The 23,710-nt window shown below is 38.4% G+C and overlaps 1 protein-coding gene, 1 long non-coding RNA gene and 1 other non-coding gene across 4 annotated transcripts; 2 read left to right on the top strand and 1 right to left on the bottom strand.

The window, feature by feature from the left end:
* Positions 1 to 7,096: 7,096 nt before the first annotated feature.
* Positions 7,097 to 9,958, bottom strand: LOC148995757 (uncharacterized). Its single transcript, XM_089121508.1, has 3 exons — positions 9,676 to 9,958; positions 9,208 to 9,498; positions 7,097 to 7,519 (listed from the first exon to the last, which is right to left on the bottom strand). The coding sequence occupies exons 1-3, from the start codon at positions 9,914 to 9,916 to the stop codon at positions 7,179 to 7,181; spliced, it is 873 nt and encodes a 290-aa protein (XP_088977634.1). The 5' UTR covers positions 9,917 to 9,958; the 3' UTR covers positions 7,097 to 7,178.
* Positions 9,959 to 16,832: 6,874 nt separating this feature from the next.
* Positions 16,833 to 16,939, top strand: LOC120486850 (U6 spliceosomal RNA). Its single transcript, XR_005624295.1, has one exon. It is a non-coding gene; the product is annotated as a U6 spliceosomal RNA (small nuclear RNA).
* Positions 16,940 to 19,569: 2,630 nt separating this feature from the next.
* Positions 19,570 to 22,735, top strand: LOC120463572 (uncharacterized). Of its 2 annotated transcripts, none has more exons than XR_016146970.1 (4): positions 19,570 to 19,758; positions 20,367 to 20,442; positions 21,054 to 21,102; positions 21,821 to 22,735. It is a non-coding gene; the product is annotated as an uncharacterized LOC120463572 (long non-coding RNA). The 2 variants fall into 2 exon arrangements; XR_005618534.2 differs by having other exon boundaries at positions 21,018 to 21,102.
* Positions 22,736 to 23,710: the final 975 nt, after the last annotated feature.

The raw sequence follows: 23,710 nt of genomic DNA, 5'->3' as shown, positions 1-23,710 counted from the left end.
CTCAAAATTTTGACCAAAAAAAAAACAAAAAACAAAAAAAACGACAGTGGTACCCCTGTCGTTTTTTGTTTTTTTTTTGGTGCAAAAAAATGAGTTTCTCCAATCTTCTTGAAACTCTGGATTCTGATAGAGGGCCATGGGACTTAGACCCGAGTGCAAAAATGGAGGCTCTAGACCCTTCCAGAGCTGAGATATTGAGACCCCACATAGCATGTATGCCATTATAAAAATAGTGGGTTCGTGGACGGTGGAATTATGGGATGGCGCTTGGTACTACAGACTGAGGGGAGCCTCCTGAGTGCAGATAAATGGTTTTCCTCCAAATATTTTGAAAGCTAAGTTTAAAAACCACGTGCCCAAAAACCCACTTGGTCCAATAACCGACTATATTTGAAAAGTACTAACCCTGACCTTCATGCAATAAGCTGCAAATGGACAGAATCGCACCGGCAATCTATTGAATGGGGATTTGGTTAGTGTATTTTTTGGACATTTTAATTAAAGTTTCTTTCATGATAAGAACTATTTGACTGCACTCAGTAGGGGCCCCTGAGTCCATAGCACCAAGCGCCATCCCATAATTCCACCATCCACGAACCCACTATTTTTATAATGGCATAAATGCTACTTGGGATGTCCATATCTCAGCTCTGGAAGGGTCTAGAGCCTCAATTTTTGCACTCAGGTCTAAGCCCCATGGCCCTCTATCAGAATCCAGAGTTTCAAGAAGTTCAGAAAAACTCAAAATTGACCCAAAAAAAAAAAAAAACGACAGTGGTACCCCTGTCGTTTTTTTTTTTTTTTTTGGTGTGGAAAAAATAAGTTTCTCCAATCTTCTTGAAACTCTGGATTCTGATAGAGGGCCATGGGACTTAGACCCGAGTGCAAAAATGGAGGCTCTAGACCCTCCCAGAGCGGAGATATTGAGACCCCACGTAGCATGTATGCCATTATAAAAACAGTAGGTTTGTGGACGGTGGAATTATGGGATGGCGCTTGGTGCTACGGACTCAGGGGAGCCTCCTGAGTGCAGATAAATGGTTTATCCAAATAATTTGAAAGCTAAGCTTAAAAACCATGTGTCCAAAAACCCATGGCATAAATGCTATAAAAAAAGGAGCATTTTATCAAATGCTTTATAAAAATGGAGGCTCTAGACCCTTCCAGAGCTGAGCTATTGAGATATTTATAATGGCATAAATGCTACGTGGGATCTCAATATCTCAGCTTTGGAAGGGTCTAAAGCATCCATTTTGGCACTCAGGTCTAAGTCACATGGCCCTCTATCAGAATCCAGAGTTTCAAGAAGTTCAGAGAAACTCAAAATTGACCCAAAAAAACAACAACAAAAAGACAGTGGGAACCCTGTCAGTTTTTTTTTTTTTTTTTTGGTGCGAAAAAAATCTCCAATCTTCTTGAAACTTTGGATTCTGATAGAGGGCCATGGGACTTAAACCTGAGTGCAAAAATGGAGGCTCTAGACCCTTCCAGAAGTTTGGTCTTCAAATTTGGTGTTGGAAAAACACTGACGTATCAACAGTAAGAGAGGCACAGCCCGTCGCATTCATCTGGTAGGAGAACAAAGATACACACAATTAAGTCAAGCACAGGCAAAAGGAAAAACCTCAGCAGTGTAAGGCAAGAGTCACACACCTTTGCGGTTTGAGTCAGGCACGGTCTGGTCAAATCATGAAGCAGACTGTATGGAAATGGATCACGGCACACTTCCACTAAGGCTTGACCAGGTACAGGTTGGCCATATGTATATCTGGGAAACATCAGAACAAGATAAAGAACTGACCAACCCCAAGACAAGAAAATAAAGCAACACTCACTTGGCCCAAGACTCAACTTTCAGTCCCATAACTGCAACGCTGTAGGTCTGTGGTGCGTATAAGGTCACGTCAAACTTGGGCAAAACTAAACCAGAAACAAAGGGCTTTAGGTTAAGGCCTCAGATCGGTCATTGAACTGTCTGCACATACACAATAACTTACCCTATTTTTTTTTTTTTCCACCTCAATAGCTTGGGAGATTTCTCGGTCAGCAATAAAAGCCTTTAGTGTGTACATCCCCATCTGAGCCTCTGGTTTTAACTCATGAGAATATAATGATTTAAAATAAGTTATGCAATATCAGCCCCGTTGAGGAAACATTTGTCCACCGACCAATCCGGTTATTATCTTTGTCCTATTAAAACAAATTAACAGCTCAGAGAAAATCTGCAAAGAAAGAAAAGTGCAAAAAGCTGCATTGGCTCCATTCAAAGTCTTACACCGAAGCAAACTCACCTCCACCACGACCAGATTGTACTGCAAGACAAAGAAAGGAATAATAAACATTTAAGTTGAAATTTCTGAATCTTAAAAGAACCTGCATTTAATTTGCTTTTCATTTATGGTCAGAACACTCAAAATGGTGAAACATCTGGTCTTACCATTTGATCAAAAGGCACAAATTTGGGATCCACGGAGACAACTCTGAAATTAACTGCAAAGACACGAACAAACTCACATATATTGCATAATGCATTTTTGAAGATGATAGCTTCAACCAAGAGTCATACACAACTCACCCGTTTGTCCTGGGTTGTAAAAAGGCAAATAACGTCTGAACATGATTTTGCTTCCTTCAGTCGCTCTGAAGACGTTCCCTTGAACTTCAACCTTCAGCACCGAATCTCCATCTACCCGAGGAGCCTGCAGAGAACTTCGCCGATCACGCCGGCGTGATGAAGTCACATGTCCAGTTTAAGACGTCGAAGCATAAAAACAAATTCACGTTGAGCGCTGCCGTCCACTTCTGTCGAATGTGCTGGCTTGAAATTCTATTTTATTTTTTGTTTTGTGTTGATAGACCAAGTAAAAACGGAAATATGATCATTTAAACTTTATATAAAAAAAAGTGTACACGTATATCGACGCGTTCGTAAAAGAACGCAAGATGGGATGTGATAGACGTTGCATTAGGAGTAATTAGATAAACTGTTTTGAGGATTGGCACAGATAAAAAAAAACCCAACAACAAATAAACACACCTGATATTTGTTGTAAATAGCTGACTGTATGGTTTGATTTTGTGTTCATTTGACCTTTTGTGTGGTATATTTGCACTTTTGAGGAACCCCTCATACTCAAGGAACGAAAGCCCTGTAGCTGGCTGTGTAATTGTACATGAAGTGTTTTGTAGTTGCAAAGCAAAAAAAAAACCAAAAACAAAGAAAAAGCACCTATTGCCACACCTGCTTTTTTGCTGTATGTAGTTTGTAGCTCTGAAGAAACATGCTTCACAAGTGGAGTCGTCTTGTTTTCCTCATCGAGCAGAGAATCGGTCATCGTGGGTTTCAGAAGAGTAATGCATAATTTGGAGTCAGATCCAGACTCAATCACCGCAGGGAAATTCACCATGAATAACCTGTGAGAGAGGAAAAAAAAAAAAAAACAGGACCATCATCCATTTGATTACTGGATGGCAATAAACGAAGAGTAGTAATGGTGTTGAAGGAAAGCTTCAAAGGTTCACAAAGATTCGGTTATTATCTTTGTCCTATTAAAACAAATTAACAGCTCAGAGAAAATCTGCAAAGAAAGAAAAGTGCAAAAAGCTGCATTGGCTCCATTCAAAGTCTTACACCGAAGCAAACTCACCTCCACCACGACCAGATTGTACTGCAAGACAAAGAAAGGAATAATAAACATTTCAGTTGAAATTTCTGCATCTTAAAAGAACCTGCATTTAATTTGCTTTTCATTTATGGTCAGAACACTCAAAATGGTGAAACATCTGGTCTTACCATTTGATCAAAAGGCACAAATTTGGGATCCACGGAGACAACTCTGAAATTAACTGCAAAGACACGAACAAACTCACATATATTGCATAATGCATTTTTGAAAATGATAGCTTCAACCAAGAGTCATACACAACTCACCCGTTTGTCCTGGGTTGTAAAAAGGCAAATAACGTCTGAACATGATTTTGCTTCCTTCAGTCGCTCTGAAGACGTTCCCTTGAACTTCAACCTTCAGCACCGAATCTTCATCTACCCGAGGAGCCTGCAGAGAACTTCGCCGATCACGCCGGCGTGATGAAGTCACATGTCCAGTTTAAGACGTCGAAGCATAAAAACAAATTCACGTTGAGCGCTGCCGTCCACTTCTGTCGAATGTGCTGGCTTGAAATTCTATTTTATTTTTTGTTTTGTGTTGATAGACCAAGTAAAAACGGAAATATGATCATTTAAACTTTATATTAAAAAAAGTGTACACGTATATCGACGCGTTCGTAAAAGAACGCAAGATGGGATGTGATAGACGTTGCATTAGGAGTAATTAGATAAACTGTTTTGAGGATTGGCACAAAAAAACCCAACAACAAATAAACACACCTGATGTTTGTTGTAAATAGCTGACTGTATGGTTTGATTTTGTGTTCATTTGACCTTTTGTGTGGTATATTTGCACTTTTGAGGAACCCCTCATACTCAAGGAACGAAAGCCCTGTAGCTGGCTGTGTAATTGTATATGAAGTGTTTTGTAGTAGTTGCAAAGCAAAAAAAAACAAAAAACAAAGAAAAAGCACCTATTGCCACACCTGCTTTTTTGCCGCATGTAGTTTGTAGCTCTGAAGAAACATGCTTCACAAGTGGAGTCGTCTTGTTTTCCTCATCGAGCAGAGAATCGGTCATCGTGGGTTTCAGAAGAGTAATGCATAATTTGGAGTCAGATCCAGACTCAATCACCGCAGGGAAATTCACCATGAATAACCTGTGAGAGAGAAAAAAAAAAAACAGGACCATCATCCATTTGATTACTGGATGGCAATAAACGAATAGTAATGGTGTTGAAGGAAAGCTTCAATGGTTCACAAAGCTCATTTTCACCATCTATAAAGTTTAGTGAACAACTCCAACTTAAAAACAGAAATGCTTCCGTTCACTTCATAGCCTAATGGTATTTACCTGGTTCTTTAAATCCGCCAACAGCAAAGAGAAAAAGGGCTAAAATGAGCTCTTTCCAAACAAAAATCTCCCAGCCATGAGGACAAATCCACAAAAACTAACCCTCATCAAGCCACTCTTCAAACACCTTTAAGCTTCTCTCAAGCTATATGCTTTCACTGTTTACTGAAGCGTCTCTGAATCATCTCCACTGAGGACAGGGATATCAGGAACGCATTCATCTCGTTAATTCAATTAAGTAACCACCACCACCTGGCAGTAATTAATGTTATCATTTGATTAGGAGCTCCAACTGGCATTAATTTGAAACACGACACATTATGGAGGTTAGCGGGACGAATTTTCTAGTTGCCATATCAACACTACAGAATTTAAAAAAATATATAGGCTACTAGCCTATATATTGAAGATATTACTGAACATTTATTTAACCATAGCAAAAGTAAGTTTCTTGTGTTCATTTTAGACAAGTCTGATATTTTTACTTTTTACTTTATACTTTTCAAGTAGGCAACACATGGTATGAAGAAACTTTCTGAAAAAAATTGCGCCAAAATGCCACTTTGAAAGATATAAAGGGAAAATCACATTAGCGTACCATGGGCTAGGCTACGTGAGTTAAATTTCACAGAGGTTAATTTTCCACTGTTTTTAGCGTTCATTTAAAATGAGGCAAATTTTGTAGACATTTTTAATCTCTCAGCTATACTCCTGGATCTTATCACCACAAAAAACAACACATTTAGTAGAAAAATGTCGAAAATTATGACTAATGATTTTCACTAAAATACTTATGAGATCAAAAGCTCAAAATTATCACACAGGCCAAAGGCATAATTATGACATAAAGGTCAAAATGATGGCATTAATGTTAACTTGTCATCATTTGTACTTTTTATCTCAAAATATCTAGCCTACTTTATTGTTTAAAGTTTCGACTTTGTCTCATAATTATCACTTAGTAGGCTAGGCCTATGTCATAATATTGGTGTTCCTCATATTATATAATATTGGTGTAATTTCAATTGTTTGTCTCATAATTCTTACATTTTTAATGCCATAGTTATGATTTAGGCTACCAGTTCATGATTTTTTTAAAATTATTATTATGTAAGCTTCCATGCAGTTTTTCACAGATGCATGTTGTAACGCTCTTAAATGAGAATAGTGAATAAATAGCCAAGTTTCACTAACATTTTCTTCATTGGTTCACTGAAAACCCCACGATAGTGATGCTTAAAATGTCAGAAAAAAAAGTCAAATTGATGTGAAACACAACCGAACTGTGATATTTATCTGGCTGTGACCTCGGTCACACTTTCCGCTCACACGTCTGTCTCCTTTAACATCGTGAGAATCAACAAGCTGATCGCACATTTTCAAATGAATTCTGGCCCTCTTAGTTTTATGAAAACTAAGAGGGCTTTACACGTTTCTATTAAACCTTGAGTGAAAAGAGTTATATAAATTTACATTTTCCAGTAAATTAATAAAAAAAAAAAATGTTTTAGCTGTAGGCTATGTGATGGTTTGCTCTAGAAAATCTTGCAGAGGTACAAATATAATGATTTAAAAAAAATATTTAAAGGCGCAGTGCTGAACTGTTCAAATATGTATAACGTTTGTATTCCTCCAGGAGACGCGACTCGACATAATAAATGTAATAAAATATGGAGAGACTCAGAGTGAGAACTTTATTGATAAAGGCAAAAAAAAAAATACATAATGACAATTGGAGAGCGGTAGCAGTAACGCGAGATCTATGTCTCTTTATTCATTAGTTTTACATGTCTAAAGGTAATATAAACAATAAAGCCCTTCAAATGGTATCTAAAATGATCAGACACTGAAAATGCAAAGAGATACATTTATAAGGATAAAAACACTAAAAAAACACAAAATACACTTGAAGAACATTTGATGTTCCGCGTGCTGCTTTAAATTCCAAAACTTCCTGAAAAAGATGAACATATAAAGCCATAAATCAAACAAATATTTATCCAAAACCAGTTTGTGAGAAATGTGACATCATCAGTTAGGTACCTGACGTGTGAATATGTGCTTGATCTTGTTCAGCTCTTCTGGATCTGATGTCATAAACCAGAACAAGGACAGTGGCCACGCCCACCAGAGCAGAGAGGACCAATCGGATCACAGCTTCAGTATGACCACAAAAGTGGACAGACTCTGAGGAATAAAACATCAAACTGAGACCAAATCAGTCAATAAACGTTAATATGATCAGTGCTGCTGTTGTACCTGCACATGTGTGTGTGCAGAGTGTGTTGATGTCCAGATGTGTGGTCTGGTTGCTGATGGGATTGTTCAGCACACAGCTGTAGGTGTTTTTATCCTGATATTCCACCTCCAGAGGTAGAGAGAGACTGATGCTGAGATCACACACACTGATGCTGGACAATACACTCATTCCTGCGTACCAGGACAGAGTCGCATCACACACACTCAACACTGATGATGAACACACCAATGAACAATTTGATGACGATGATGATGAACATTGTGAAGAGTTACTGATGATGACAGGAACAGGCAGACGAGCTGGAAAACATGAGAGAATAAGGAGAAATATGAACAAATACAAAGTTCTGTTATGAAACTCTAGATGGAGCAGGCTAATTGCACATGATTCTCTAAAGGGCACAGATGATTGGTTCCTGCTGTATTTGCTCAAACTTTAGCATTAGCATTAGCAGTGCAGTGGTATCACAGTATCACAGTACACAGGTATCTGATGCAGATGTACAGTTAGGACAGGTATCTCGTGAAACCCCTGTAAACACACACACAGGTATCTGATGCAGATGTACAGTTAGGACAAGTAACGTTATCTCACGTGAAACCACTCCTTACATTAGAATCCTTCCTTCCGCATCTTTTACAAAAACTTTTTACAAAAACAAAATCTTTTACAAAACCTTCACAAAACGTTTGCCTCTTGTAAGAAATTACAGTCTACTCCGATCAAACTTCCACTCCAATATAGATTGAAATGTTCCTTCACTTAAAAGAGCTTATTTATCATAGAATCAATTCCTTACAATCTTAAACGTATCACAGAGTCACGTTTATCACCTATAGAGTGGGAAGGACAGCAGGTATTCAAGAACCATCTTGATTAGGGGGGGCTTCAAAGAGATGTTATCACCTTAAACATTTGGCCGTATTGCTTTAAACATTTGGCCGTTCTTATTTGAAAGAAGATCAAAGACAGAACACAGCTGTTACGACAAGAGCAACTTCATTTACATTAAGAGGCCAGTAAGAGGATAAAAGGTTGAAGATTTGAATGTTCAGGGTTCATTCTGACGCCGGTGAACCCAAGGTGCTTCGTGTGCCTTGCCACTGCTATGCTGTAAATAAACTTCATTTTTGAGATCTTCGACCACTTCACTTTTTCTTACACTCTTGATCATAATAAACCCTCAAAAAATTACAGAATCCTCTGTTTTGTCCTTGATTGTCCAGTCTGCTCCCCATCATCAACAATCAGTTCAGTAATTTGAAAAGCGCGCGGAAAGAAGGCACTATACTCTGCGCATGTGCGGTGACCTGCAAATTATTATTTTATTTTTTTTGGAAAGGGGTGTGATGGCCACACCCTCGGAAAACGCCCCGTGTGCATCGCGGGACTGAAACCCCTGTACTTTAGTGAATCCCACGCTGGCACCTGTCTAGATCTGCTACGGGTAATTCATGTACGCCATACATCTTGCTCACAGCAGTGTGTCGTGTGTGTTTTGACAATAGCAAGTCTTGTTCTTGCTCTGCAGAAACAATAATCAACTCTGAGATTTGTTATGACATAAATCTAATCAACAATCGTATTTTCAGTTCAGTGTTGAGTGAGTATTTACACAGTCTGTCATGCCAAACTATAAAATAAGTAAACACTCAATAGTTGTGATATATGACTGGTGCTGAGCCAGAGACGGATGTGTGTGTGTGTGTGTGTGTGTGTGTTTTTTTTTCTTACCACAAAATGTTATTTTAGGTTTCAGACATTTAAATACACATAAGTACAAGAAAAAAAAATTTAGTCGTTTTTTCATTTAGTAGGTACAAGAAAAAAAAACATACTGGTAGTTTGTGAAATACACTGATGTTGAAGCGGCAATAATAATCATTTCAGTTTGAAAACATGTTTTATTCACATTCTAATGTGAGTAAAACTTACGTGTGAAACGGTTAATAAATGAGAATTTGAAGTACAGGACAATTCTACTCACCATAGACCGAGACATTGAATGTTTTTGTTGATGATGATGATGGTAATAGTGATTTTTCTCTAGTTATATAAAGTTTATAGGTTCCAGCATGCTCAGTTTTGATGTTTGTGATGGTCAGAGATCCAGTTTGATTGTCCAGCTCCAGTCCGTCTCTGAATCTCCCATCAGTGAGAGAGTGTGTTTCTGTTTCAGACTCCCAGCGTAAGGTACTCTCACGTAAGCATGTTTCAGTGAGCCCAGGGCTTAAAGTGACTGGATCTCCCTCCGACACGGACACCGATGTCACCTTATCTGCATCACCAAACACACACATGGAGAACAAACAGGAACAGGGTTTGTCAGATTAACTTTTAAATAGCGTTTTGATTGTTTAAGAAAGTAAATAGTTTGACATATCTAATTTACATAATATAGTAAAATGGTGTTGGAGTGATTAAAAAAAAAAAGGGAAACAAATATTTAACTCACAGTTGATAGTGAGAATGAAAACTGTCCGCATTGGTTGGTTGGTATTTACTTCATAAACTCCAGTGTGTTCAGTTGTGATGTGTGTGATGGTCAGAGATCCAGTTTGATTGTCCACCTTCAGTCTGTCTCTGAATCTCCTATCAGCAGCATCATCATATACAGCGATGCTGTCATTAATTACATTTATTTCAGCTAGTAAATATTTTCCAATCCACCACCGAATTTGATTTCCATCCTTCATGTCAATACTACCAAAGTACAGAGTGACCGAATCTCCGTCCAAACACACCTGAAGAGCAGAGGGTTTGACACAGATTAAAGCTTTAAATAACTTGATTTCGGTTTGATGAAGCCTTCACTAAAATACTTTAATTAAAACATTCAGCAGAAGTAAAAACAGAAAAGATGTTGAATGAAATGTAAAAATACCCAGACATCATGTTACATGGATCAGTAACTAAATAAAATAAGAAACTTTTCCTTAGATAAGAGTAATGTCACACTTAAACAAATGCTGTAGATTCCGATTTATTGAATATATCCGTAATAAATGAGTTTAGACCTGAATCGAAACTTTACAAATCAGTACCTTATACATGATGACAATAACAGTCAATGTTAATAATCTCATAATTTCACCAGTACTGTATCATAGTACTAAAACAGAAGCAACTGAAGCCTTAAAAACACTTTTTAAACTCACCATCCAGATGCCACAAACAGAACAAAACTAATTTGAGAAACATTTTCTTCATTGGTTCACTGAAAACCTTACAAAAGGGACCCTTAAAATGTCTAATAACACTCTGATAGGAATCACGACTGAACTGTGATATTTATCTGGTTTAATCGTCTCTCAACAGGTTTCAACCACAATCGCAGTTATCAGAGGAAGTCATGAAAATAAAGCTGTTGCTGATCTTATATTTTTAAATGAATTCTGGCCCTGTATTAGTCGAGTAAAACTGCATGAGTGTTGGATTAGATACATATCTACTTCAATTTACGTTGTGAGCGTCAATCCTGTTTGACCTCTGACCCTTATTCGACAGCCCTTTATTTCAGTATAAAGATGTTTTGTGTGGAGTGGAAGATTAAAAGAGTCATATTAGCAGGAGAGAAGGTGGACAAACCCAGCAGAAGCTGTTTATCCACCAGACAGATCAAACCACATTTCTGTGCATATATAAAACAAACAGGAAACCCTTTGCAGCGTCCAATTAGATTTGACTTCGTGTTTGAGATCTCTGCTTATCTCGGTGAATCTGAGCAAAAATAACTCTTGAAGCACATGCGTGTTTAACTTTTCTCTTTTCTTCTAGAGAAACGGAGAAGCGGAGAGGCCTGGGTTAATGGTTTCCTAAATTCATGTTTAGTTTTGATGAGCTAATTCTCATATCATACCTAGTTGTACCCACGGATCACCTAGTTTGGAACACAATTTTAAACTGAAAAGATTCAACATTTTAGTGCACATTATCTCCAATATGCTCAGAGCGCCTCCTGCTGGATGAACCGTCGAGAGGAGACATTGTCACAACACCGGGATGTGTGTGAAGCAAACACGAAGATTCAGAAGATAATTGCAGTACTAAATTTAATCCAAACAACAGAGACACGTCTAACTTGAACGAGACTGGATAGAGCATGTGAGGGTACAACAATTTGAGCAAAAACGAGACTAAAATTAAACAAACATATACTCCCTAAAAGTATGTACTCTTTTTTTTTGTGTGAAGAAAAAAAATCATTTTGAGTGTGTAGCAGAAGAGTACACAAGCCTTTTGGGACATCATCCCGCCACTCAACACCATAGACGGTAAAAGAAATGGACAGAGCGATCTCATTGGAACTCCATTGAGACGATTGAAGCCCGCTTTTGGCGATTTTTTAGCACTTCCGTCCCTGACGCGCAGACTCAAACAGAGCTTGACGACGTAGATGTGACGTGAGCAACCCGTCTGTCTTTGGCTGAGGCATATATCTGAATCATTCCCTTCCGAAACTTGCAGAGGTGGAGAGTGTGAGTAGGAGCTGTCCATGAGCTAGGAGCAGGAGAAACTTTTGCTAGGTATTCTGATTAATTATTTTGTCATTTTGCCTCCACGTTTCCCCGATTGCGCACAAGCTTCTTCTCCTGTCCATACAGTAATGTCTCTCCTGTGCGATAGAGAGTCGCGTGGGTATGACGCAATCGTTAGCCTACTTTCACTAAAACTGCTTCTACGGGGCCATAACATAAGCTACAAGGTAATGGAGCTATTTATACATTGTCGTGTTTCTTTAGAAATAAATAAAGGACAAATGGGGTCTTCAAACACCTCAGATGCAGAGTTATTCAACACCAAAATGAATGGGAGTCAATGGGAATGCTAACGCAAGTGAAGTTCTGCAACAAGATGTCAGCTCCCGCGAGGCTTCAACTTCCGGTCGATGGATTACCCCCTTGGTTAATGCAGCGCGAATTGACGCCAAAGTTCAGATTTTTCAACTTGGGCGGCAGGACCGATGTTGCGTCAAACGCGTGAATGCACAAAATAGCACTAACTAAATCATTCGTGCTTAAAGGGTTAGTTCACCCAAAAATGAAAATGAAGTCATTAATTACTCACCCCCATGCTGTACCAACCCAGTAAGACCTTTGTTCGTCTTCGGAACACAAATAAAGATATTTTTGATTGAATCTGAGAGCTGGATCACTGCTACATAGGCTCCTAAAGGATTGAAACTTGACGGCCCAGAAAGTCATTGAAGAAAATGTTTAAATATTCCATGTGACTACAGTGGCTCAACTATACGTTTATCAAGCGACGAGAATACTTTTTGTGCGAAAAAACAAACAAACAAAAGTAACGACTTATTTAAACTTATAATCTCATGAATTTATACACTTATAATCTCATAAACGTATAAACTCATGAATTCATACTTATGAACTTTAAAACTCACAAATAGTTCACCATAGCAACTTCCCAGAACACCCTAGCAACCACTCAAAATACCCTAACAACACCCTAAAATACCTCAGAACACCCTAGAAACACCCTAACAACCACCAAAAATACCTTAGAACACCCTAATAACCCAAAATTCATTTAAAAACCCACCCAACCACCCAAAACACCCTAGCAACCACCCAAAATACCGTAGAACACCCTAGCAACACCATAGAAACCAACCAAAATACCTTAAAACACCCTAGCAAATCCACAGCAACCACCCAGAACACCCTAGTAACCAGCCAAAATACCTTAGAGCACCCTAGCACCACCATAGCAACCAACCAAAATACCTTAAAACACCCTAGCAACCACCCAAAATACCTTAGAACACCATAGCAACCACCCAAAATACATTAGAATACCCTAGCAACCGCCCAAAATACCTTAGACCACCCTAGCGACCACCCAACATACCTTAGGACACCATAGCAACCACACGAAATACCTTAGAACACCCTAGCAACCACCCAAAATACTTTAGAACACCCTAGCAACACCATAGCAACCCACCAAAATACCTTAGAATAGCAACCACCCAGAACAACCTAGCAACCACCCAAAATACCTTAGAACACCATAGAAACCGCCCAAAATACCTTAGAACACCCTAGCAACACCATAGCAACCAACCAAAATACCTTAGAACACCATGGCAACCACCCAGAACAACCTAGCAACCACCCAAAATACCTTAGAACACCCTAGCAACACCATAGCAACCAACCAAAATACCTTAGAACACCCTAGCAACCACCCAGAACAACCTAGTAACCACCCAAAATACCTTAGATCACCCTAGCAACCAACCAAAATACCTTAGTTAGAACACCATAGCAACCACCCAGAACAATCTAACAACCGCCCAAAATACCTTAGAACACCCTAGCAACACCATAGCAACCAGCCAAAATACCAAAGAACACCCTAGCAACCACCCAAAATACCTTAGAACACCCTAGCAACACCATAGCAACCAGCCAAAATGCCAAAGAACACCCTAGCAACCACCCAAAATACCTTAGAACACCATAGCAACCACCCAGAACAACCTAGCAACCACCCAAAATACCTTAGAACACCCTAGCAACACCATAGCAACCAACCAAAATACCTTAGAACACCCTAGCAACCAACCAAAATACCTTAGAACACCCTAGCAACCACCCAAAATACCTTAGAACACCCTAGCAACCACCCAGAACAACCTAGCAACCACCCAAAATACCTTAGATCACCCTAGCAACCACCCAAAATACCTTAGAACACCCTAGCAACCGCCCAAAATACCTTAGAACACCCTAGCAACCACCCAGAACAACCTAGCAACCGCCCAAAATACCTTAGAACACCCTAGCAACCAACCAAAATACCTTAAAACACCCTAGCAACCAACCAAAATACCTTAAAACACCCTAGCAACCACCCAAAATACCTTAGAACACCCTAGCAACCACCCAGAACAACCTAGCAACCACCCAAAATACCTTAGAACACCCTAGCAACTGCCCAAAATACCTTAGAACACCATAGAAACCAACCAAAATACCTTAGAACACCCTAGCAACCACCCAGAACAACCTAGCAACCACCCAAAATACCTTAGAACACCATAGAAACCAACCAAAACACCTTAGAACACCATAGCAACCACCCAGAACAACCTAGCAACCGCCCAAAATACCTTAGAACACCCTAGCGACCACCAAACATATCTTAGTACACCATAGCAACCACCCAAAATACCTTAGAACACCCTAGCAACTGCCCAAAATACCTTAGAACACCCTAGCAAACACCCAACATACCTTAGAACACCATAGCAACCACCCAAAATACCTTAGAACACCATAGCAACCACCCAAAATACCTTAGAACACGCTAGCAACTGCCCAAAATACCTTAGAACACCCTAGCAACCACCCAACATACCTTAGAACACCATAGCAACCACCCAAAATACCTTAGAACACAATAGCAACCACCCAAAATACCTTAAAACACCCTAGCAACCACCAAAATACCTTAGAACACCACCAAAATACCTTAGAACACCACAGCAACCACCCAAAATACCTTAGAAGACCCTAGCAACACCTCGTTAGTCTCGACGAATTTTTTTGAGTTAGACATTAGTATAATTAAAAGTAATAATAGTAATAGTCTATTAACAGACACCATTAATAGTTTCAAACGCTTTGAAACAGTGAAGCATTTTGCAAAGCAAGTGGTCAAATTGCTTTGAAAAGCTTAGTTTGTCCAATCGATAACAAAACGAGATTTTTTTTTTATTTCGTGCTCGCGTTCGTTAATATAATTGCAGTGAACAATTACCAGTGTACAAAGCTTTAAAAAAAAGATGCATCACACAAAAACTAACTCAAATAATGCCAATAGTCTTCTTTAATATGGCTAGTGCTAAATGTTGAAAATGGTTTAAAGGTCTTTGCAAATTCATTATTCGTATAGCATCGGAATCGGTAAATGAATGATTCATATATGTTTTGTTAAAACTGAATATTTCTCAGGGTGAGTTATTTTTAAGACGCCACTAGATGGCGGCAAGTGAGTGTCTTTTGCATAGACCTAAGACATAAGGTCTTTTGAGTGTCTTTTTGACCAGTGCAAGTGAGTGACTTTATGTTTTGTTGCCTTTTTGACATTTAAAACCAAAGATGCATTCATTTGATAAAAAAAATACTGTGAAACAGTAATATTGTAAAATATTGTTACAACTTAAAATATTTTATTTTCTGTTTTAAATGACTTTAAAACGTAATTTATTCCTGTGATGGGAAAACAATTACACCACTAGATGGCGGCAAGTGAGTGTCTTTTGCATAGACCGCAAAAGAAGGTCTTTTGAGTGTCTTTTTGACCGGTGTAAGTGAGTGACTTTATGTTTTGTTGCCTTTTTGACATTTAATACCAAAGATGCATTCATTTGATCAAAAAAAATACTGTGAAACAGTAATATTGTAAAATACTGTTACAACTTAAAATATTTTATTTTCTGTTTTAAATGACTTTAAAACGTAATTTATTCCTGTGATGGGAAAACAATTACACCACTAGATGGCGACAAGTGAGTGTCTTTTAAGTGTTATTTGCAGTTTTTTTTATATACAATTACACCACTTTCTTACATTTCTTTAACTATAGCTCCTTTTCACAAAATCTACACACAATACATCACACACTAATGCAAAAGCAAACACTCTTCTGAAAATGGTGATTTTTGCATAGTACCTCTACACACAAACCGTTATACACACCAAACTACACATGGATGCGAATTAGAACGAATTAGAAAATATTTGAAACATATTGTATCTCTCTATTTGAGTGTTTGTTAATGCGATGGACATCAGTTTTGAACCGGAACCTGAAGCGCTGCAGCCTGTTTGACCCGAATACGGAAGTATGTTGCACAACCCCCGTTGAGCCTGACGTCAGACCAATTCTGAGTTTTGTGATTCTTTCACAGTGTTTTCACTGCCACAGTTGTTCTGAAGAGAGTTTCCTGGTCTCTGAGCCTATTGTGCGAGAAACTTGGATATCAAATGTGTTCTTACTGATCAAGTTTGAGCAGTAGACCATGTGCGAAATAAGCCTGTCAGGAGCCCGAGGGCTGTGGTTTAGTGGACAAACCACTTAGTCTACTCACTTATAACAAATATGACCGTAAATGTGATAGTATCTGAGCTGTAGACTCCATGCAATAGAAGCCCGTCTCTACTAGCTGTGATATGGGACGCCTCTGTGGGAACATGGTGGGACACAGTTAGGAACTCTTTGTCTCGTGTTAAACGCCCTCCCCCCGCAGATGGGCGAAGTACAGCGCATTCTGAGGGGGGAGGACGTGTAACAGGAGACAAAGAGCGTCTCTACGTCACACCCAAACAACCTATCACAGCTACTAGAGACAGTCTTCCTTTGCATACGGTCTAGAGAGAGCTCAGATTATACTATGGTACACCTAAACAACACTGCTGATTTGAAAATACCATGTTTTTTACAGATTTACAGGTTCATATCACCATGACTTAGTCACATTTGACACAAGCGACTAGATAAAGGGGTTTATCCACTTGCCATCACTAAAACACATACCTGGGGGTCCTGGCAATAAATAGCACTCCTCGAATCTCTCAGTTCGTGCTTGCTTCGGCAGCACATATACTAAAATTGGAACGATACAGAGAAGATTAGCATGGCCCCTGCGCAAGGATGACACGCAAATTCGTGAAGCGTTCCTCATTTTTATTAATTATTAGTTATTAATTATGAATTAACTGTAAATATTCATAATGCACACTGTCTCAGCTGAAAAATCCAGTGTTTACGCCTGCAGTACGCAGCCTGTACGCTAGAGCGCAGCACGGCACTGCAGTCTGGCGCCAGAGCGGCTCGCTGGAGCTTACTGAGTTTACATCTTTAACACGACACAAACATTTAGTTTCCGAGCAAAAACAATGTTTTTAGTATTTGTAATGATATGATAACATTCTAATGTTTCCTCAGGCGATTTTAAATCAACCGTCTTAATCTGACAATATTCGCCACGTTAATGATCATTCTGAATCTTCGCTCCCTTTTAGTCAACTCCTAGCAGATGTCGACACGAATTTATCAAATATGTATATATAGACTCAATGTGTGAAATAGTTGAAATGCACTTACCATGCGTTGTTTTCGCTGTCTTGGTTGACAAATGTGCGTCGCATTTTCTTGGTGAATTATTTTTGTAGTACCTGAAAACACAGAGCGAAAACAAGAATTATAGCCTAAAGTGTATTTTAATTTTCACTCACCACAAACAAAACTTGTCAAAAAATGTCTTCACATAGGCTAAATGAATTTCTTGCTTCGTAATTGAGAGGAATTGCACGACAAATGCTTTTCGCAGCATTCAGGACAACTTTCTCCTTTTGAGCATCATCTGACAGATCAAACTGTCAAGCAACATACACTTGATGTTCAAAACAATATTATAGAGTTGAGACTGAAAGGTTGTGTATCTCTGAACCAAACTGAAGTCGTTTTAGATGTAGGCTAAATATGACTGGACATGTCAATCGTTTAAACATTCATATATTTATGCAATTGTTGGCTTATTGAATGAAATGGACAAATCTGAGATTTCTGAGACTTCATTTATTAAAAAAAAAAAAAAGTAAAATAATCACCACGAATCTCGTGCGCACATAATTGCAACAACACACAAAGACCAACATGCCACGCAAAACCAGCAACAACACACAAAGACCAAAATGCCATAGCCTACATATAACGCAAAACATGCAGCAAACAGAGACCATAGGCCTATATATAATATAGTGCGCGAATAAAGCTCGCTTCGGGCCTTCGGGCCTTCATCGCAGCAAAACTCTTAACTGCATCGATTCTCTGAGTAACGGGAAGCAATGTCACTGGCTGAGTAAGCAATCTCCTCCTGACCTGGTGATGGTGGACTTGACGGTAGATTTGAAAGCAGGCCGATGTTAGCTTCTGCTCTCGGGATGCTGCTAGCACGTCGATAACGTTAGCTGTGCAGTGTGCTAGCGGCATAGTAGCGGTCTCGTGGTTCTGTGGTGGACTTAAAGGCGTGTCATTTCAAATTCTTGGATTAATATATTTCAACAATGAACCCCTCTGTTGTTGGTGTGCTTTTTCCTTTATTATTCGTCTCTTTTTATATTCGCAACCAGATAATTTATTTTGTTTCGACATCCTGCTGCATTAGTCCCTGATCACGTGACGCAATGAACGGATCACCCATATGAACATAAGACTCGGAAGGTAAAGTAGCTAATATTTTTTTTACTGCATTATGATTTCTTAATTTAGTTATAGGATCAACATTGCGTAGGTCGATGTGATCGGGGAATATGGCTGTTAAAAGTATAACATTTAAAGTCACTTGAATTGACGAAATGACTCGAATGAGTCAAAATGACTCATGACTCGTGAGAGTAGTGGGGCGGCCGCTGCTCCCCACGTAGGAGGGGACGTTCTCGCGACCTTATGCAACGTTCCCTAAAAGTTCTCTAAAGGTAACGAAAGTTCCGAACCTTTATAGAACATTGAGGACGTTCATAGAACGTCCTCTTTTGGTTATGAAAGTGCTGCAGTTCAAGGTTCCTTATATGACCTTAGGGGGACGTTCTATTTGGGGTATTTTAAGGTCACATAACAAACGTTACAAAGAGGACATTCGGGACGTTAACAGAACGTTCCCATACAGTCCCCTGTTGGTCATATAATAACGTTCCCAATGTGACTTCAGGAGGACGTTCCATACTGGTTATTCTATGGTCACACAACAACGTTACAAAGAGGACATTCGGGACGTCAACAGAACGTTCCCATACGGTTCTCTGTTGGTCATATAATAACGTTCCCAATGTGACTTCAGGGGTACGTTCGATATTGGTTATTCTATGGTCACACAACAACGTTACAAAGGACATTCGGGACGTCAACAGAACGTTCCCATACGGTTCTCTGATTGTCATATAAACGTCCCCGTTATTACTTTAACAACGTTACAAAGAGGACATGGCAGATCTGCTTATTTTTTCAAAATAAACTACCACAAAAAGGGATCAAATCTGCTATGAAGATTGAAAATTGTTGTATTGTACTGTATATTCTATAGATGACATTTAATTGAAAAATAAGCACGTTATTGTATAAATAAACAACTTTTGTTCTGTTTGATGTGTTTTGAAAAGTAACACATCCAACAGAACGAAGTTCTTTATTTATTTTACAATAGCAAAATGGTATAAAAAAACATAATTGTCAAGTGAATGGGTCATATAACTACACAATGAGTTTTAATTTCATTATTTAAAATTAATGATATTTCAAATTGTTAAATGTTATAATGTTTATTTAAATGCTGCGTGCCTTTTGACGTGTTCTATGGTTTCAATGGGCGTACGTGCGCGTAAACATTGAGTCGCAATTCAAAGACAGGAGCGCGCGTGAGCAGATGGAAACCATGGAAACGAGGAAACCTCATCAACTGTCAAACAGCAAAACTAGCGTCTCTCACTGTTGTTTTCTCTGCTTTCAGGTAAGTTTAGTTACCAAAATCACACAAATAATACATACAAACCTTCCTGATATATGTCTTACGTGTAATTGATACACTTCTGTTGAATATTTACTTTATAGAAATGGTTTTGTGTCTTCGAAAAAGTCCGTTAGCATCTCCGTTTTCAGAAGAGCTAACTTAAGCAGCTATAAGTTTACGTTACAATTGAGCTCTTGTTTTACATAAGTTTGGGTTTTTAACCACATTTGTGTGTTGATAACAGTTTTTAAAAGTTTTGTTTTGCTGGTAATTTGTCAGTGGTGGTGGGAAGTAAGCTTTTATTTAACCTGAAATAATTCAATGTAACGTACTGTTAATGACGTCACTTAAGATTGATAATAAGTGATTTCAGGAGGAACAGAAAAAAACCTTCACAACAAAGGGGGAATTATTGTTTAATCATGATAATAATTTCATATGCGTTTTTTGCACAATATATTACCTTAAGATTTTTTATATATATTCTTTATCTTTTCTGCATTTTATCTCTGCTCTAGCTTGCTTCCTTGTAATAAACCCTTTGTTCTTTTGTAAATTCTATGTGCTAACATTGTTGGCTCTGTGACACATTGCATGTTATTTTCTAGAAGATCATCATGCTGGTTGGCCTGCTGCACCCCCTGTCCAAGACAATCTCATTCTCCACGGCTATGAACTCGACTAGTAAGCAAAACTTCAAACATAAGTTACTGTTCAATTGTTGTGGGTCTGCACTCTGTAGGATTTATACTTTTGAATGAAGTCACACACTTTAAAATCATTAACCCCATTTTTTTTAGGGAGATTTTACTTGAGAAGCCAGTAAGCTAAATAATAGGCGGCAAATATAATGTTATAAAAATGGTCATAGTTATAATAATTCATTTAACTATTATTATAACAGGATAATGGTCATTGGTATATATATATATATATATATATTTTTTTTTTTTTTTCTCTTGGTGTGTTTTTAATTATGTTAGCCAATGAGACAGACACCATACTGTCCAACTCAAAGGTATTTTTTATGTAGTTTTTTTTTTTCTGATAAATACTGAAATTCTTTTTACTTTCAAAAGCTGAATTCAGGAAGTCGACAACTTTAGGCACGCAAGTTATTTTTCACAGATATCTGTCCAGTTTACTCATGGCTCATACTCTTAGCCTTTAAAATGTTTGAATGTATATCTGCAATACATTATCAGGGGGTAAAGATATCATTAGAGTTTTTAAAGTTATGGCTATGCTCTTGTTACCAGATGAGATGTCAATCATTTGACCCTGTGGTTCTTCAGGACAAGATCTTGATGCCATCCACTGAACATGACATCGTACATGACGAAGGTGAGTTTCACAATAGCTGCCACTATCACAAACCAAGAGACCGAACACAACAGGCCTTCATCCATATGAACTCACCCATGCATAGGAATAGGTTCCGAAACCCGGTATTAAACATTAAACGGGGGCCAAATTAAGGAAGACCGCAGTATCGATAAGCTCAGATGTTTTCGGTTATGCTGACGGTACTGAAGAAACTACACACACTATTAGACATTGTCTTGCAAATTCTGTGAGGATTAGGAGGGGTGTTTTAAACAGTCTTCATACAACATGTGTTTTCCAGGCTGGTTGTTTGTCATTTTGTAAGACTAGGGAGAGGCTGTACCTCAGTAAAGACTTATTTTACATTCGATAATTCAATTTCCGTACCTGATAAGTTAGATTTTCCTAAAAAAAACATCATGCACTGCTTATTTCAATTGTATTTTTCTTCTTTTGAATTTATCTATGCTTGTAATTTGTTTATAATTTTCAATGCAGATTCACTCTAAATAAATAATCTCTTGAAATTTGTTTTTATATCGCAATATATATAGCAGCAGATAAACAAAATAGATAAACAAAATATTTTATTTAAGGTTTTCAATATTGTCCTGCCGTAATATTTAGCATTTAACCTAACTCTAATTTTTTTATTGAACGTGGAATGATAATTTGTGATACCAGATGAGATGTATGCATGATAGATTTTGAACTGTACTATTTTTTTTTATTGCAGGTTTTCTGGAATCCACAGCGGAAGGGATCAAGGCATGAGATGTTGGCTTGGACAGATGTACCTGTACACCACACCGACCTCTGCTTTTGGATGGATGGCTGATTACTATCATGTTCTGTATAAGTTTTATAATAGCAAAACTGAGCACCTTCGACAGTGGTAGATGTAAAGTAGTCAGACATCAGTACATTTAAAGTCACAGAGAGAAAGTTTTTTATATAAGTATAAAACAATTTTTTGGCACCATTATACACCAAGAAATGTGCATAATTGGCCAAATTGATAATGTTTATCAACAAAAATATGACCCTATGAGTTTGCTAATTTGTAGAATAGGACACACACACACACACACACTCTCTCTCTCTCTCTCTCTCTCTCTCTCTCACACACACACACACACACACACACCACACACACACACTGTATATATTTAATAGTTATTTAATTAAATATATTTCAGTTTTTTCTTTTTACTTCATAATTTACATAACATTAAATTAACATAAATCTTTGTCTTGTCCTAATATTATTTACTGTTGATTTATTACGCCTATGCATGATCACATTATTATTAATTCATAATCTGTTTTTTGATTACACAAAATAAATAAATAAATAACGAATCTCTGCTTTGTATTGTATCTTTGAATGTGTTAAAACGTTAAATGCATGCTTATTCCTGATTAAGGTTCTTCAAGAACAAATTTGAAAAAGTTTCTGCATTCTAGTTTGTTTACCTACAGGTCTTTGACAACACTGGAGACGGGCTTAGAACGTTCTGGGAACGTCACATATCCAAATAAAACATTGGTCCCCTAAACGTTCTGAGAACGTCCCGAATGTTCTGTGAAGGTCGCAAAATAACGTCCTCTGACCCTTTAAAGAACTCCACATCATGACCGTCTCCGAACGTTCCCGCAACGTTACTAGGCAACGTGTTTGACACCAGTGGGGACGTTCTGAGAACGTCCCGAATGTTCCGTGAAGGTCGCAAAATAACGTCCTCCGAACCTTTAAAGAACTCCACATCATGACCGTCTCCGAACGTTCCCGGAACGTTACTGGGCAACGTGTTTGACACCAGTGGGGACGTTCTGAGAACGTTCTGGGAACATCACATTTCCAAATAAAACATGGTCCCCTAAACGTTCTGAGAACGTCCCGAATGTTCCGTGAAGGTCGCAAAATAACGTCCTCCGAACCTTTAAAGAACTCCACATCATGACCGTCTCCGAACGTTCCCGGAACGTTACTAGGCGACGTCCTTGACACCAGTGGGGACGTTCTGAGAACGTCCTGGGAATGTGACATTCTTAGCTGGGTCCGTCAATCAAATAACATATTTGCCCTGAAGAAGGCCAATGAGGCCGAAACATGTTGGCATATGCTTTTAATGGATAGCCAAGTTTAAATAAAGGCTTTTTATATGTATTTTCCTTTTGAGTGCCTCAGAATTACTGTTTATCTGGGAAACACTTGGATCTCCAAACTGAAGAGCATCAAAGGAACACACCTCGTAACACCCAAGTAGCACTCCTAATTCATTTGTGAACATATTGTGAATTGTTCATTCGCGGTTGGCACACATTTTGCCGCCCTTACTCGAGAAAACAAATCCATAAAGCCATTGCTTCATTTGATCATTCAACCATGACATTTATTAAATGTAGGCTATATGAGAAAAAATAAAAATGCATACATGTGTTCTCTTAACTCTTAAGTTTTACACATTAGAAGCACACACAAAAATTAGTAGAGACCGGACACACCCGCTACGGCAATGTGCATTTGCCGCAGCGCCGAGTGTGGAGGACTGGCTGAGGGAGATGAAGGGCAAAGCTGGCTCATCTGCTGCTGCCACTGGCTCTGTTGCCGCCACGTTGTTGG

Source organism: Pimephales promelas, chromosome 2 (genome assembly GCF_988280905.1).
Source record: "Pimephales promelas chromosome 2, fPimPro1.hap1.1, whole genome shotgun sequence".
NCBI lineage: Eukaryota > Metazoa > Chordata > Actinopteri > Cypriniformes > Leuciscidae > Pimephales > Pimephales promelas.
Note: the sequence above shows the minus strand (reverse complement) of the source record. Positions and strands in the feature narration are given on the sequence as shown.